The sequence below is a fragment of the Lethenteron reissneri genome, chromosome 19 (genome assembly GCF_015708825.2).
Source record: "Lethenteron reissneri isolate LAM-NWPU_2019-01 chromosome 19, ASM1570882v1, whole genome shotgun sequence".
NCBI lineage: Eukaryota > Metazoa > Chordata > Hyperoartia > Petromyzontiformes > Petromyzontidae > Lethenteron > Lethenteron reissneri.
The window spans coordinates 7,743,272-7,757,861 of NC_083797.1; the positions used below are offsets into that span (position 1 = coordinate 7,743,272).

At 45.5% G+C, this 14,590-nt stretch overlaps 1 protein-coding gene across 1 annotated transcript in view; it reads left to right on the forward strand.

The window, feature by feature from the left end:
• Nucleotides 1-7,072, forward strand: part of LOC133344039 (collagen alpha-1(XXII) chain-like) — a 40,647-nt gene extending 33,575 nt beyond the window's left edge. Inside the window, exons 26-30 of the mRNA XM_061553990.1 lie at nt 258-404; nt 1,214-1,390; nt 2,156-2,246; nt 4,968-5,045; nt 5,984-7,072. Of these exons, the coding sequence (XP_061409974.1) occupies nt 258-404; nt 1,214-1,390; nt 2,156-2,246; nt 4,968-5,045; nt 5,984-6,180 (690 nt within the window). The 3' untranslated portion in view covers nt 6,181-7,072. The remainder of the gene's footprint in view (nt 1-257; nt 405-1,213; nt 1,391-2,155; nt 2,247-4,967; nt 5,046-5,983) is intronic.
• The last annotated feature ends 7,518 nt before the right edge of the window (nt 7,073-14,590 follow it).

Consider the following 14,590-nt stretch of genomic DNA (forward strand, 5'->3'; position numbering starts at 1 on the left):
ACAGCCACAACCAGTGACGATTATCTGATTATCTGAACCAGTATTGGGCCTTCCCTAGGTCGACTCAGCCTCAAATGAGTTACCTGGTGTGGTGTGTAAACATCGCCACTAGGGAGACAAATGCGGTCGGGCGTGGTGCTGGCCACCCACCCCCTCTTGTGCCGTGCCGACCTTCATAGATGCTACTCAATAACAGCACTTGCCCCAACAGTCTGCTAAGGCTACACGGGGGATCTTCGTCCTGTGTCTGCTTGTAGGAAGGAAGCCAGGGAGACGTGGGTCCCATGGGCCACCCCGGCCATAGAGGATTCCCCGGGGCTCATGGGGGACAGGGCAAGGTGGGAATCAAGGGGGGCATTGGGGAGGCAGGCGTTCCCGGCTACAGCGGATCACCGGGCCGTCAGGTACGCTCGCACAACTCAATGCACACAACATTGTTATACGGTGATTTTTCTGGAAGACTTTGCTGTTTTTTCCAGGATTTTTCTGTTGCGCGTAGTCACTTGAAGATGTTTCTTGTTCATGTTTTTGTTTGTCGCGGTTGCACCCGATTCAAGAGCCGAATGGCTCACAGGGCTAAACCTAATAACTGCACTGAACTGAACACTTAACGTGGCCCATTGGGTTTGCGATTGCTGCAATCGTCGTCACTTATAATGGAGTGGCATTTTGAAGCAATTCCGCGGGCAAGTTTATTCAATCCTCTAGCCATCTGTTCACCCAGCAGCGCAAGTGGGCTCACCAAAGTTAGCCGATCGGCAGGTCGCGTGCGGTGAGGCAAAGAGTGGGCGCTCACGTCCCTTCCAACGTGTCTGGCCGGCGTGGAAGAGGAGGCCAAACTACCCTCGAGTGGGGCTCTCTTGAGCTCCCTCTGTCTAGTGGGAGCCATTCTGCCAGCAGTGAGCAAGCAATTGCAGGGCTGCACCCGTAGCATTGAGTCCAATTACCATTGCATCTAAAAGCCTTTATTGCCATTTTTTGCAGCCGAAAAACAGATGAAAGGACCGTGCATCAATATTAGACACACGATGTCAGAAGGGTTTTTTTTTATTATTATTGCGTGCAAATATTTAATCTCTCCGTAATCAGCAATGACCTTTCAGCAATGATCTTTCAGCAGTGAAGCTGCCTTTGGCTTTGCACGAGCAATTGAAGCCACCAACGAGTATCTAACGAAGCGGGACGTTCCGCGCCCTCGCACGCAAAAACACAGGGCCTGCCGCTGGCAGGGGCGCACGTGATAGAAGTCTGCAAGCGTCTGGTGCTGGAGCAGATGTCGCTGTACAGCAACGCCATGCGCAGGAAGTGCGGCAGCGCCTGCCCGAGCGGGGAGAGCGCCGTCCTGGGGCCACCTGGGCCTCAAGGCATGCGGGGTCTACCAGGACCAGTGGTAACGTCGCACACGCCTCCGCTCACCGTCGCTCCGTCCTCCGCACAAATACTAAGATCCCCCGTATAGCCTTAACAGACTGTTGGGGCAAGTGCCGTTCACGAGCACCGGCACGGCACACGAGGGGGTGAGTGGCCTGCACCACGCCCGACCGCCTGGTACCCATTTGAGGCTGAGTCGACCTAGGGGTGACCCAGGGCCAAGTTCAGATAATCGTCACTGGTGTTGGCCGTGAGAGCGAATCGAACTCGGGTCACCAGCTTCGTAGTGCGGCATGCTAACCGCTAGACTACTGCTCCCCACTATACACACACACGGGCCCTGCATGTATCTCTACCTGCCGTGCTGTGAAGATTATCGTCGTTTGTTTTGATGTCTACTCTGACAGCTCGATCTCGGCGGGGGGAACCGTGGGTTGAACTTGTTTCCTCGTGCAAGTATCTCGGCGCGTAGCTTGATTCGCATATCAGCTTCAACCGCATTTTATTAAAATTTATGAAATAAAGATAGGATAGATTGTTATATCATATATTTTTTATTGTTTCTCATTTTCTCTCTGTTACATCACTAGCCTTGCTGAAAAATTGCCAAATCACTTGGACAAACGGCACCAGATCAGTTCTCACGTGCACAACTCGACGTATGCACAAGAATGGATTCTAATCTGTGAATTGTGACAAGTCCTTTAAGAGCCAGTGAAAGCACCAGCGGTCCAGTCGTGTCCATTGACGCGGGCACCGTGTAATGTGTGAATTGTCTTTGCAGGGTTCTGTGGGTGCCCCAGGTCAGGATGGAGAAGCCGGCTTGCTTGGCGACCACGGGGAGCCAGGGGACAAGGGATCCAAGGGCCCTACAGGTAGGCACCTCGACAGCAGAGGTCGCAACCGGGTACCCGATACCCGTACCCTGCCCGATAACCGGCTACCCGTACCCGGCCGGGTACGGGTACAAGTACCCGTTTGCAAAGGTGTGGACTCGAGTCATGTGACTTGGACTCGAGTCAGACTCGAGTCATGAATTTGATGACTTCAGACTCGACTTGGACTTGCATAACAATGACTTTGTCCCACCTCTGAGGTGTGGACTCGAGTCATGTGACTTGGACTCGAGTCAGACTCGAGTCATGAATTTGATGACTTGAGACTCGACTTGGACTTGCATAACAATGACTTTGTCCCACCTCTGAGGTGTGGACTCGAGTCATGTGACTTGGACTCGAGTCAGACTCGAGTCATGAATTTGATGACTTGAGACTCGACTTGGACTTGCATAACAATGACTTTGTCCCACCTCTGAGGTGTGGACTCGAGTCATGTGACTTGGACTCGAGTCAGACTCGAGTCATGAATTTGATGACTTGAGACTCGACTTGGACTTGCATAACAATGACTTTGTCCCACCTCTGAGGTGTGGACTCGAGTCATGTGACTTGGACTCGAGTCAGACTCGAGTCATGAATTTGATGACTTCAGACTCGACTTGGACTTGCATAACAATGACTTTGTCCCACCTCTGCCCGTTTGTGACCCTGGTGCGGCCGGGTACGGATACGGGTAGGACGTGAGTCACTGGTGAATAACCGTTTGTCACTCATTTCCCAACGTCTTGTCTCTTCTCACAATTCAAGTTCCTAGAATCAACCCACCCGCGTCTGCAACATGGCTTCATCCCAGAGATCGCAATCGGGTACCCGTCCCCGTACCCTACATGATACCCGGCCAGATACGGGTAGCCGGGTATCGGTTACGGGTACCCGTTTGCGACCCTGGTGCGGCCGGGTACGGGTAAGGAATCAAAACCCGTTTGCGACCTCTGCTCTACAGTTGACGCGGCGTGCTTCTGCGCACTACGGAAGTAGGAAATGCCGGTGTCAAACATCTTATCCAACTGGTCTTGGTAGTGGGCTAAAACGTCTTGCCATCTTTCTCAGGGATTGAGACAATGTCCCTTCTTCTTTATGGGCCTTTTTGTCCAATCACGGTGGGTCGAGGAGTAGCACATGATGGATTAAACATTTGTCAGACAGAGCATTGATGAGCTCAGATCTGGAGGCAAGTTGTCATCAACTAAAGTCAGAGAACCACTAAATATCATCACAAAAATCCTCATAATCTAATCGTACTATATGCATAATGGAACAGAGAAGTTTCATTTAAGCTTCCTCAAATAATAAAATGCATAACTCAAAAGGTGATAACACGGAACCATTTTTAAGATACCTTAATTGTCTATTCGCTACACTAGCTGGTGCACCTCTTGCATTTATCAAACCGATATTATTCTGTAGTAGTAGGTTTTTACCCTTTTAAACTGGTACAAAACTGACACCTTTATTCAAGGCATCATGTTTGCAATAACCACAACACAAGTAGTCAAAAAAGCAAACAAAAAGAAGCAACTCTGATAATGATAATAATATGCACTGTCCTTGAAGTTGATTGGTCCACACCCGAGACGGCTTTCTTTAGAGCCTAGTCCCCATTGGTGTTGGACCAGATGACACCAGAAGGCGTATAACTCAAACACAGTGCAATATCAGAGTATTGAGAGCTCGGGGTAAGCATTTACACTATGAGATCTCTTTTACCAGTGGCAAAATATAGTAGTAGGTTTTTACCCTTTTTTTGGCCTGCTGCTGAGGCAGACTGTTTTAAAGGGTTTGAAATGGGTGTAGCCCAAGGGTCATAAAAAACCGATATTAGTTTTAATGCTCAAATCGGAATTAAGTGCAAACTAAATCTAATGCGACGGGTTTTATTGTGGTTACCAGTGACCAAGTTGAGCCTCCAATTAAGAGCTTTACAGCTCATCGGATTCCTGCACTATGAATAAATATTCTGATTCTGAGAACGCGGCTTGAATCACACCTTGTGTTCTGAGCCAGTGCGTAGGCACCACATTGGCCATCTGAGGCTCACGGCTGCCAGAAATCCAACCTCTGCTTTTCGAAGCCTCGATCTGAAGCTCACGTATCACGGGGCGCTTGAATTGCCCGCATCTGAGCCATACCATTGCCCTGAGGAAGTTTAGCTGGCGTAGGGGACACCAACGGCGACGCAAGGTGGATGCGGCAACCGCCTGCACATGGTCTGCGGTCTGCCAGTTGGCGGTGATGTTACGTGGTTTTCCCATATTAGTAATTCTCAAATGTCCTTGGCACACATGGCCTCTTTTTCGAAGTAACGTCACGACATTTTCGGTGTTCAGTCTGGAAGTGGGCAGCGTATATTTTTCGGTTAAATCACCGGCAGTATAAACTCTCTGAATGGCACAGAACAAAACCATGGCTCTTGCAAGGGAGAAATCAAATGCATATAAATGCATCATTGACATGTAGAATTATTTTATTATGTTTTATTTTTAGTATTTTATTATTTCTCTTCTACGTGACTTTACCGAAAGAACCAAGAAGATGAATCCCTGCAGTCACGAAAGCTTTCAATCGAAATGTAGAATACATATCGCGCCTATATACCAGGGTATGATTAGCTCATCCTTGCAGTAGAGGCTAAGGAGAAGTCAACGCCCTAATCAATTGTAAGGGATTGGTGACTCACGGCTGACGTGTATTGTGCAGGAGAGACTGGAGATCAAGGTGATTTTGGAGCCACTGGAGCATCTCTGATGGGACTCAATGGACCTCCCGGGCCACCAGGTATGAATCTCTGCACGTGGCTGTGTTCCACTGCGTATGGGTTTTTTTTGGGGCGGTTGTGCTGCGTGGCTCCCCGATCTGTCACTGGCTCTACCGTGTGTGATGTTCGCCACGGTCCGACGAGTTGCTCCGTTTATTGGGAACTTTTTCATGACGTTCAGGAACTGCAAAAGCTCTCAGCAAATGCCCAACTCGTGATTAATTTTGTCTTCGGGTCAGGTCGTCTCAGTAGAATGTGTGGTAAACATCCTCCTCCACCTGACACAGCCAATTCATAAAGTCACGCGGACAAATGAGGCAACGTATTACTGCTGAAGCAACAGCAGCAGCACGGTTGTGGTGGAGAGTAATCCACAACACAAAACAAAACGTCCGGTTGCCCAATTGTTCATTGTTGTGAATTGCTCTTTAAGACACTAGCGGTGCAACTGAATAATTTTATTCGTGCGATGTGACCCCAAAAAAAATCTATTGAGAATCATAACATCGGTCGCAAAAGCCTACGTGTTCAATAGCTGACTATTGCACTGATACGTGGGTAACTATAGCTTCCCCTCCCTCCTACTATGGGCGCCACAGTGGCAAGATGTTAAATACCTTGCCTGGTATACAGGAAGTCGTGCGTTCGATCCCGACCCTAACGCATGTATATTTGGAGTTTGCATGTTCTCCCCGTGGTCACGTGGATTCTTCTCCGGGTCCGCCAGGTTTTTCTCTCCACACTTAGAATCAGATGCGTCAAGCTTATTTGGATGCTATACATTTCCACGTGATACTCCACTTTGTTGAGCTATCATTTGTGATAGCCAGGTCGCTTCTGAAAAAAAGAGCTCTAGACAGTAGCTCAGTGAGCTTTACCCGGTCCAGTAAAAAATAGTTTTAGTTCAGTTTTACAATCCCCTCTCGTCCGTTGTCCGACCCCCGCGCGCGCGCGCAAGGTGTTCCTGGAGTGCTCGGCTTGATTCGCGACGGGCAGCCCGGCCGCCCCGGACCTCGTGGACACAGGGGCCACGACGGGCAGCGTGGCTACGCCGGCCACATGGGTTCGCCGGGCGTGTGCGACGCCAGCGACTGCAGCCAGCAGGTCTCCCGTAACGGGGTGCCCAACCGCACCGGGCGCAACATCGCCGGCTAGGCAGAGCGTGGCCAGAACACCGAGTGGCAAATGGACCCCGAGGGCAGACAGATCCCGTTTGTTTCGGAGTGGCTCCTCCCTCGTAAGTCGCTACCACTCCAGCCGAGCACAGATTTGAGCGGGTGAAACCTGCAGGTATCAAGTGTGAATTATTGAATACATCTCCGTAGTGTGACCATCTTGGCTTCCTCTTCAAGGAGGGAGGGGGGGGGACGGCTGAATTGTATCCAACCTGGCCTTGGCAAGTGTGCAGGGATTATATGTAATCAATGATTGCATTCAGTGTTATTTGTTTATTTTTGTTTGTTACACAAGCTTACACGTGGCATTGTTTGCCGATGCAAAATTAAGATGTCGATCCTAACAACCTGAATGTGGAAGAACGGTGGATAGTAGAGCAATGTTATACAAATTCACAATTAGTAGTGTGTATGCGTGCGACTGTGTAGATCGTGGCATATATGCAGTCAATCAAGAACAACATCACTCACAGCCACTGTTGGACATGGGTAGCATAACGTCCAGAATAGTTGAGAGCTTGCTGATTGTGATGTGATGAAGTCTAAAGAAGAAATGATGATTGACAGTCAACATTCAATCAAGCCCTCATTATTATATTGCATGCTTTATGCATGGGCCACTGCTCTTTCATGATCATATTTCTGTACTTGTCACCATATTTCTAGAGGAAGAAAAAAACATTCTCTCTTTTCTTCTAAAGTTTTTTCACCCCGACCGTCACAGTAAGTTCAATGCACGCATTAATGTTTCGGTAGCATCACGTGCAGTTATACTCCAGCTGTAAATAACACTTGAAACGAACATAAAATGTGTACAATGTCGGTAAATTAAAAAAAAATATGTTTAATAAAGATATGTACACACAGTGCAATGTGGTTGAGTACTCAACAAATAAAGTATGATTCCATTTTTGTAATTTGGTGTTGGGTTTAAAATGTTGCACGCAAGTTGTACAAACGGACGCGCAATGCAAGCTGAAGTCACCACCGTTCAAAGTTAAGTCGAAGTGATTTCCTGCTCAAATGAGCATTTGACGTGGTGCACATTTCCCGTTTACAGCCCCGAACCAGTGGCGGAAATTCCACATTCCTCGAATGGGCAGGTGGTCATATCCATGGGACAACCACTGTTTGAAATTCTCACAAACGTGGTCATCATTTTTAATCGACTCCGGAACGACGATGGGCTGATCTTCTTGGTTCTTTCGGTAAAGTCACGTAGAAGGGAAGTCATAAAATAATTAAAATAAAACATAATAAAATAAAATAATTCTCACGACGTTTCGGCTACAACGCAAGCAGTCGTCACCCTGAAGACGGATGCTTGCGTTGTAGCCGAAACGTCGTGAGAATTATTTTATTATGTTTTAATTTAATTATTTAATTACTTCCCTTCTACGTGACTTTACCGAAAGAACCAAGAAGATGAATCCCTGCAGTCACGAAAGCTTTAAATCGAGACGATGGGCTGAGTCAACCCTCACCCAGGTTTTGAGTTCACAAACGTCCAATTGCGGGCGACTCGCTCAATCACTGAGCCACCACCTGGCTGGACAGATTTGGTTCAATATATGTACTCTACGGATATTCACTCGACATGAATGGTAGTGCAAAGGTTAGCGCGCTGCGCTACGAACCCGGCTACTCGAGTTCGATTGCCGCTCACGGTCAACACTGGTGACGATTACCTGAACCGGTCCTGGGCCTCCCCTAGGTCGACTCAGTCTCAAATGAGTACCTGGTGGGTTGTGTACACATCACCGCTGGTCTTGGTGTTGGCTATCCACCCCCTCGTGTGCTGTGCCGGGCTTCATAGGTGCTCGCTAACAGCACTTGCCCCTACAGTCTGTTGAGGCTTTACGGGGGATTATTTGTGTACATCAACGCTGCACGGAATACGGTGTGTGCAGTGAATATAATGATGAATTTTACTGTACAGCACTTGTTTAAATGTGAAGCTGAGTGTTCCAAAAGGTACGTTATAGCAGGGCATTTAACATTCTGAGATGCTAGTGTAATAAAAGCCAGAAATGTCAGTCTATGCAAACCGTGGATGTGTGCAGTGGTCCGTGTCATCTATTAACCAAATAAATGTTACCTTGCAAGCAAATTAAACAAATGCGATTTGTCAATGCCAGTGCTTAAACTGAACAGGATAAAACATTTTTACATTGGATAGTTAATGAAGAGAAAATTGAGCATGTATCAAGCCACAAGAGTCATTTCACAAACATCTACATAAATAAATGCCATGTCAGTACAATTCATATCTCACTAGCGGCCCAAATGGAAAATGCCACAGTTGAGGTTTAACATAAAATTATCCAAATAAGCATAACAAATGTAAAAATAAAGTTTTTTTTTTTTACTTCCAAAAATCGCAAACAGTTCTTATTCAAAACACATAGGCTGTGTGTCTCGGTCTCTCATGATTTTATGTTAATTTAAAGTTACGACCCAGTGCGCAATCATAGCACTCTAATGACATTGTTACGAGATCATCATCATCTTCACGATCCATGGGCAGATAGCCCCGTAGGTGTCCACTGCACATTTCGTCAATGTGTTTCCACTTTCCTCTCCGTCTTGTGCCAATATGTTCAAATAGGGGCACATCTTTCTGGCACCAATCTCGTATGTCGCCAAGGCATTCTCTCTCCTCTCCGGTTCCTTCCATTTTTCCAAACAGCAAGACACTTTAAATGTTCCTGTTGGTGTCCATCCTACATGTGTCCTATTAAATAGTGCCAGTTTCCTCCTCATCACTGCCTGCATCGTCAGGTTGTCTTCTTCTACGTGCGACCTTTTTCTTACTTCTACGTTGGTCACTCTTTGGCTCAAGTTTACATTTTTAGCAAACCAGTGAATGTAGCGATTTTGAATTTCAATTTAAAGCTTTCGTGACTGCAGGGATTCGTATTCTTGGATCTTTCGGTAAAGTCACGTAGAAGGGAAATAATAAAATAATAAAAATAAAATCAAACATAACATTTTTTATGTTTTTATTATTTCCCTTCTACGTGACTTTACCGAAAGATCCAAGAATATGAATGTAGCGATCTCACTCAAAAGACGCAACGATAAGTGCAAATAGGGACGTGCATAGAACCAAGGCACGTGGCATCCGGACAACAGGCACCACAACACGCGTTGTCATTCGTTATGATCAAACGAAATGACAAAAAATCAATACAAACGAAAGGAAGAGAGAGGTGAGAACATGAAAAGACTTTAAATAACGTAGGTTTTCGTGAGCACGAAAATGCAGGGAAAGGACAATAAATGAAGAGCGATGAGCGGTAAGTTTCGGGTGCGGAAAGAGAGTCAAACGCGTCGACAAAAGGGGAACGACTCAACAGGCCCCAAGATGTTCAAGAGTGGATTTCTCGTGCGTCAGCTTTCAGCCAGTGCTCAAATATTGCAGCGCACGTGACCGCAACTGTTGAAAGATTTTCTCACCGACGGAGCCTTGGACTGGTGTCGAACCTGGTATACGAGAGGCTGTGCGTGTCACTACATGAGCTGATCTGCTGTGATTGTGTTTTTTGTGACCACATCTTGATTCAATGCCTCCCTATCAAACATGGAACGTTGGATAAGCATTGGGCCAACGTTGATCCAACGGTTGCAACGAAATGTTAACGTTGGTCTAACATTGGCAAGTTGACTGAGATGTTACTTCAATGGTAATCATTAACACAGTGATGTTTTATAATACTACTTAAAGTATAATGGGTGCCGCGGTAGCGAGATGTTATCTGCTTCGTGTGGTATGCAGGAGGTCATGCGTTCGATCCCAATACTGACGCCTGTATATTTGGAGTTTGCATGTTCTCCCTGTGGTGTCGTGGATTTTTCTCTGGGTCCTCTGCTTTTTCCCTCCACATTTAGAATCAACATGCGTTTATTGTATTTGGATGCTATACATATCCACGTGATAAACCACTTCGTTGAGCTATCATTTGTGGCCAGGTTGCTTACAAAAAAGAGCTATGTAGCTCAGTGGGCCTTACCTGGTAAATAAAACTAGTTCATATTTATTTAATATTTTACATCGGGAGTTAAAACATAGGTGTGTAAATGTGGTGCAATGCTCGAATTAATGTTCAACCTCTGTTTATGAACCTACATTTCCACTTTTGCACTTTGGACTTCCGAAAGTGCTACCAGTAGAGCCTTGCCACGTGAAGGAGTTAAAGACGTTCCTAGATTTTGTTGGGAGTAACTTTAACCAATAGATATTCAAAAAGACAACTGATACCAAAATGGTTGCGACGTTGAACAGGTAAATTCCCACGACAAATATTAAAAGGGTCTACTCGGTACAGCAGCTAAAACAGTGCCCAACTTTCTTAAACACAGAGTACTCTCACTTTTCATCCCATGGAACATTTAGTTATCAGTCACGAGTGACAACTGGTGGAGTGGTGGTGCTGTGATTAGCACGCTGCGCTATATTTTAAGTGGTGTTGCCAGCTGTAAGCTCTTGATAGAGCACTCCAGGCCATGCTCCCGGGTATTGATTGTTATGTCACTAAACAAACTGCCACATTTTAATATTACTGTACACTACTTAAAGAATATATAACAGGGTACTTGTTTTTTTTTTTACAATCTGAAATGTAATGACGTATTGAAATGGAATTTTGCAATAAAAAAATAACTAGCAGGGTAAAAAAACATCGAAATTGGCGGTGAAAATGAACGATATTAAGAAACATGTCATCCTAACTTTAATGGGAACAGATGACTTTGCACCTTCATTTTAATAATAAAAAGGCACCCTAAAAATGCTTGAGAATGTAAGAATGTCCACATCAACTGTCTATTATTTTTTTCATTGAAAAAAAAAACCCTGCAGACTATAGGCGGAGGGAGGGAGGGGGGGGCCTCCAGTCGCCTCCCTCCTCCCCCTCCATCCCCAAAAAGCTTTTGAACGGCTCTGGTCGGGTGGCTCTGATCTGACAAACGCACGCGACAGGGTCGTGGTTTAGAGGGGCTGGTAACCTGAGCGAAGCACAACAGACAAAGCAGAAGCGGCGGCGGCGGAGAGAGAAGAACCCCCCCAGGTGAAAAGCAGACCAAGCGCGGTGAAGAAAGACAAGAAATTCGAGCAAAATCATCTGGGCCCGCGTCGTAGAGACGCTCTTGTCATTTTATTTGACACCGATATGACGCAATATGGGGCCGTCCATAAATGACGTCACGCACCTACGGGGGGGGGGGGTGGTCAGACATTTGTGACGATGTGTGACGAGGGGGGGGGGGTGAGAATGTGACGTCACGTAAAAATGCGCAACTTTAAATAAATATAGACAGCACGTTCTACTTCATTAAATAGACTTTTTAATAAATGTTTTCTCCTACAACATCAGAGTGCAGCGCCGCATTAAATACGCACTACAATAATTTAAAGCGATTTGAAGCATGTTTTATATATATTTTTTGGGGGGGGTGGGGTAGAGCTTTGTGACGTCATATTTGAGGGGGGGGGGGTCTGACTTTTTGTGACGCCGTGGGACGAGGGGGGGGGGGTATGTCAAAAATCGTCCAAAATCGTGTGACGTCATTTATGGACGGCCCCTATCACCGCGGAATGTTTAAACTGACCCGGCGTTGAACTGGAGTTGTCACAAGCCCTCGGGTGTTATCGATATACAGTCCTTTAGAACGCTGCTGTGTATTTCATCGCAGCTTGACGAGTGCGTGAACTCCTTTTTTTTTGGCAGCCGTCTGTTTCCATGCACCGAATCAATAAAATGCCACGTGGCGTAGAGCTGACGTTCTTTTTTTTTTATGTGCACCGATGAAAAATCCACAGAAAGTCATTAGCACGGTCACATCGTCACCAGTGACATATTTCTCCACTCATCCACAATTTCATCCCAATGTTGCAATTTTGTACGTGGACTGCAAGTGTAGTTTGTTGAACCAGGTGAGAATTCAATAGCACCCTCATACGTCACATTTGCCAGAGTGACCTGGGAGTGACCCTGGGGGCCGTCCATAAATGACGTCACGCAATTTTGGAAGATTTTTGATCCCCCTCCCCCCCCCGTCAGACCCCCCCCCCTCAAATATGACGTCACAAAGCTCTGCCCCCACCCCACCCCACCAAAATAAAACATGCTTCAAATCGCTTTAAACTATTTTAGTGCGATTTTAATGTGTCGCTGCACTTTGATGTTGTAGGAGAAAACATTTATCAAAAAGTATATTTAATTAAGGAGAACGTGTTGTCTATATTTATTTAAAGTTGCGCATTTTTATGTGACGTCACATTTCTCAGACAGTCTGCATCAGCAGCAGGCCACGCTTTCCCACCTGATGACGGACTCTTGTGTTGCGCCCGAAACGTCGTGATTTAATTGAGTTGTTTTCATTTATTTTATGTTTTACCTACGTGACTTTACCGAAAAAAAACAAAGAGTACACACGCGGTGCTTTATGTAACAGGCGAACCAGGGGTGGCCACACAATTTCCCATCTAACACACACGTATCGCTTGTAACCAGGCTCGCTTGGAAACCAGTGGGGATATCTATAAATGAATCTCCGTGTTTCCACCGCGTCTATTCACAAGTGAGCTAAGTCAGTCAGGGCTACCGCATTCTGCACACTTGCACACAAAGTGCATTGATTAATGACACTTCTTTTTTAAATCAAAAGCTATAACTTTATAGCCCTCGTCACAATAAAAAGTATTCTTTAAACAAAATGTATCCCAAGTTTGCACCATAAATGCATTCATACTTGCAGTGAGGAGTATAGCATATCATCCGCCATGATTTAACCACTGCTGTATGAAGACCTCGATATGTAAAGCACTTTATATAATAGAGGCTTCTTCTTGGTTCTTTCGGTAAAGTCACGTAGAAGGGAAGTAATAAAATAATAAAAATAAAACATAATAAAACAATTCTCACGACGTTTCGGCCACAACGCAAGCAGCCGTCCTATTCTTTTTTTTTATCTCACGTCTTGGTGATATCACGACTGCAGCTCTCGTCTTCGTACGCATGGCGAACTCATTTCGCACCGTACGTAGCAGCCAACCGTGCAAATCGTCCTCTCGGATGTGAGCTCTCCTTCGGATGCCACTTTCTCTCATTCGCCTCAGCGACCGGACATCAGAACCGGCCCTAGACCTTTGGGGGCCCTAAGCAAAATTTGGTTGGAGGCCCCTTTGATGTATGAGTTTTTCACCCACTAGCTAGCAGTGACTCTAGGGGGGCCCTCTGCTGGCCACGGGGCCCTTTGCACTTGCAAAGGGCAATCATCATCAGGTGTGAAAGAAAATGTTCTCACGACGTTTCGACTGCAACACAAGCAATCATCATCATCAGGTGTGAAAGAAAATGTTCTTGCTGTGGATTTCACACCTGATGATGATGATTGCTTGTGTTGCAGTCGAAACGTCGTGAGAATTTTCTTGTTTTATATATTTTTTATTTTATTATTTCCCTTCTACGTGACTTTACAGAAAGAAGCAAGACTGTGAGTGAAATGTTCCCTCGGTTTAGCCAGGGACGCTTCACGACAAGGGATGATGTTAAATGTAGAGTCAAACAAATCACGTGAGCAAGATGAAAACTGTTCAATACCTCTGGATAAACACAACGTTATAGGTCAGAGTCTGGAAAAAGACTATAATACATATTAAATATCACTGTGCTCAGCACTTTTAGACTACGGAATACAAAATATTGTGTTCATTGAAAATTGATGCGAGACAAATACCTAAATAAAAACGAAATGGTATTTGGGAATAATAAAAACGATTGATGAAAAATGGAAAAGCTGCACTGAGATTACACGAAAAAAGTAACGAAATTAATTCTAAGTGGCTGTAATTATATTTATAACGCTTAAAAAATGGAGCATTTATAAAAGCCCAAATTTTTCATAAATTTTCTACTTTGAAATACAGTATGTAATTTCTTAATTACATATTACAATTTTTGGCAGGTGTTTTTTTCTTCCTTTCTACAAATATATAAATGTACCTAACAGACACGTTCGTCTGCCGGGTTATAACCGCCAACCTATGACATAATTTAAATCCGAAAATTTAAAATTCAACAGCCTAAAAGTTTATTTCAGGACTTCTCCATTCGGCGAACACGCAACACAGCGGGCACATTCCCACCGTTATTTATTTACTTATCATCCCTCCCCCCCCACAAAAGAAGGCAGAGAGAGGCAAAGCAGTAAGGGGGACGCCCCGTGGTAAGTGGGAGCGAATCAGTGGTGAGTACCGATAACAGCAGCCCATAGAGTGCAGCAATATTTAACCCACTCCTATGCGGACCTTTCGACAATCTCTAGCCGGTTGCTTTTCCAGGGGGAACCCTCCACCCATAAAAGCGTGTAAAAAAAAGAAAGCCCTC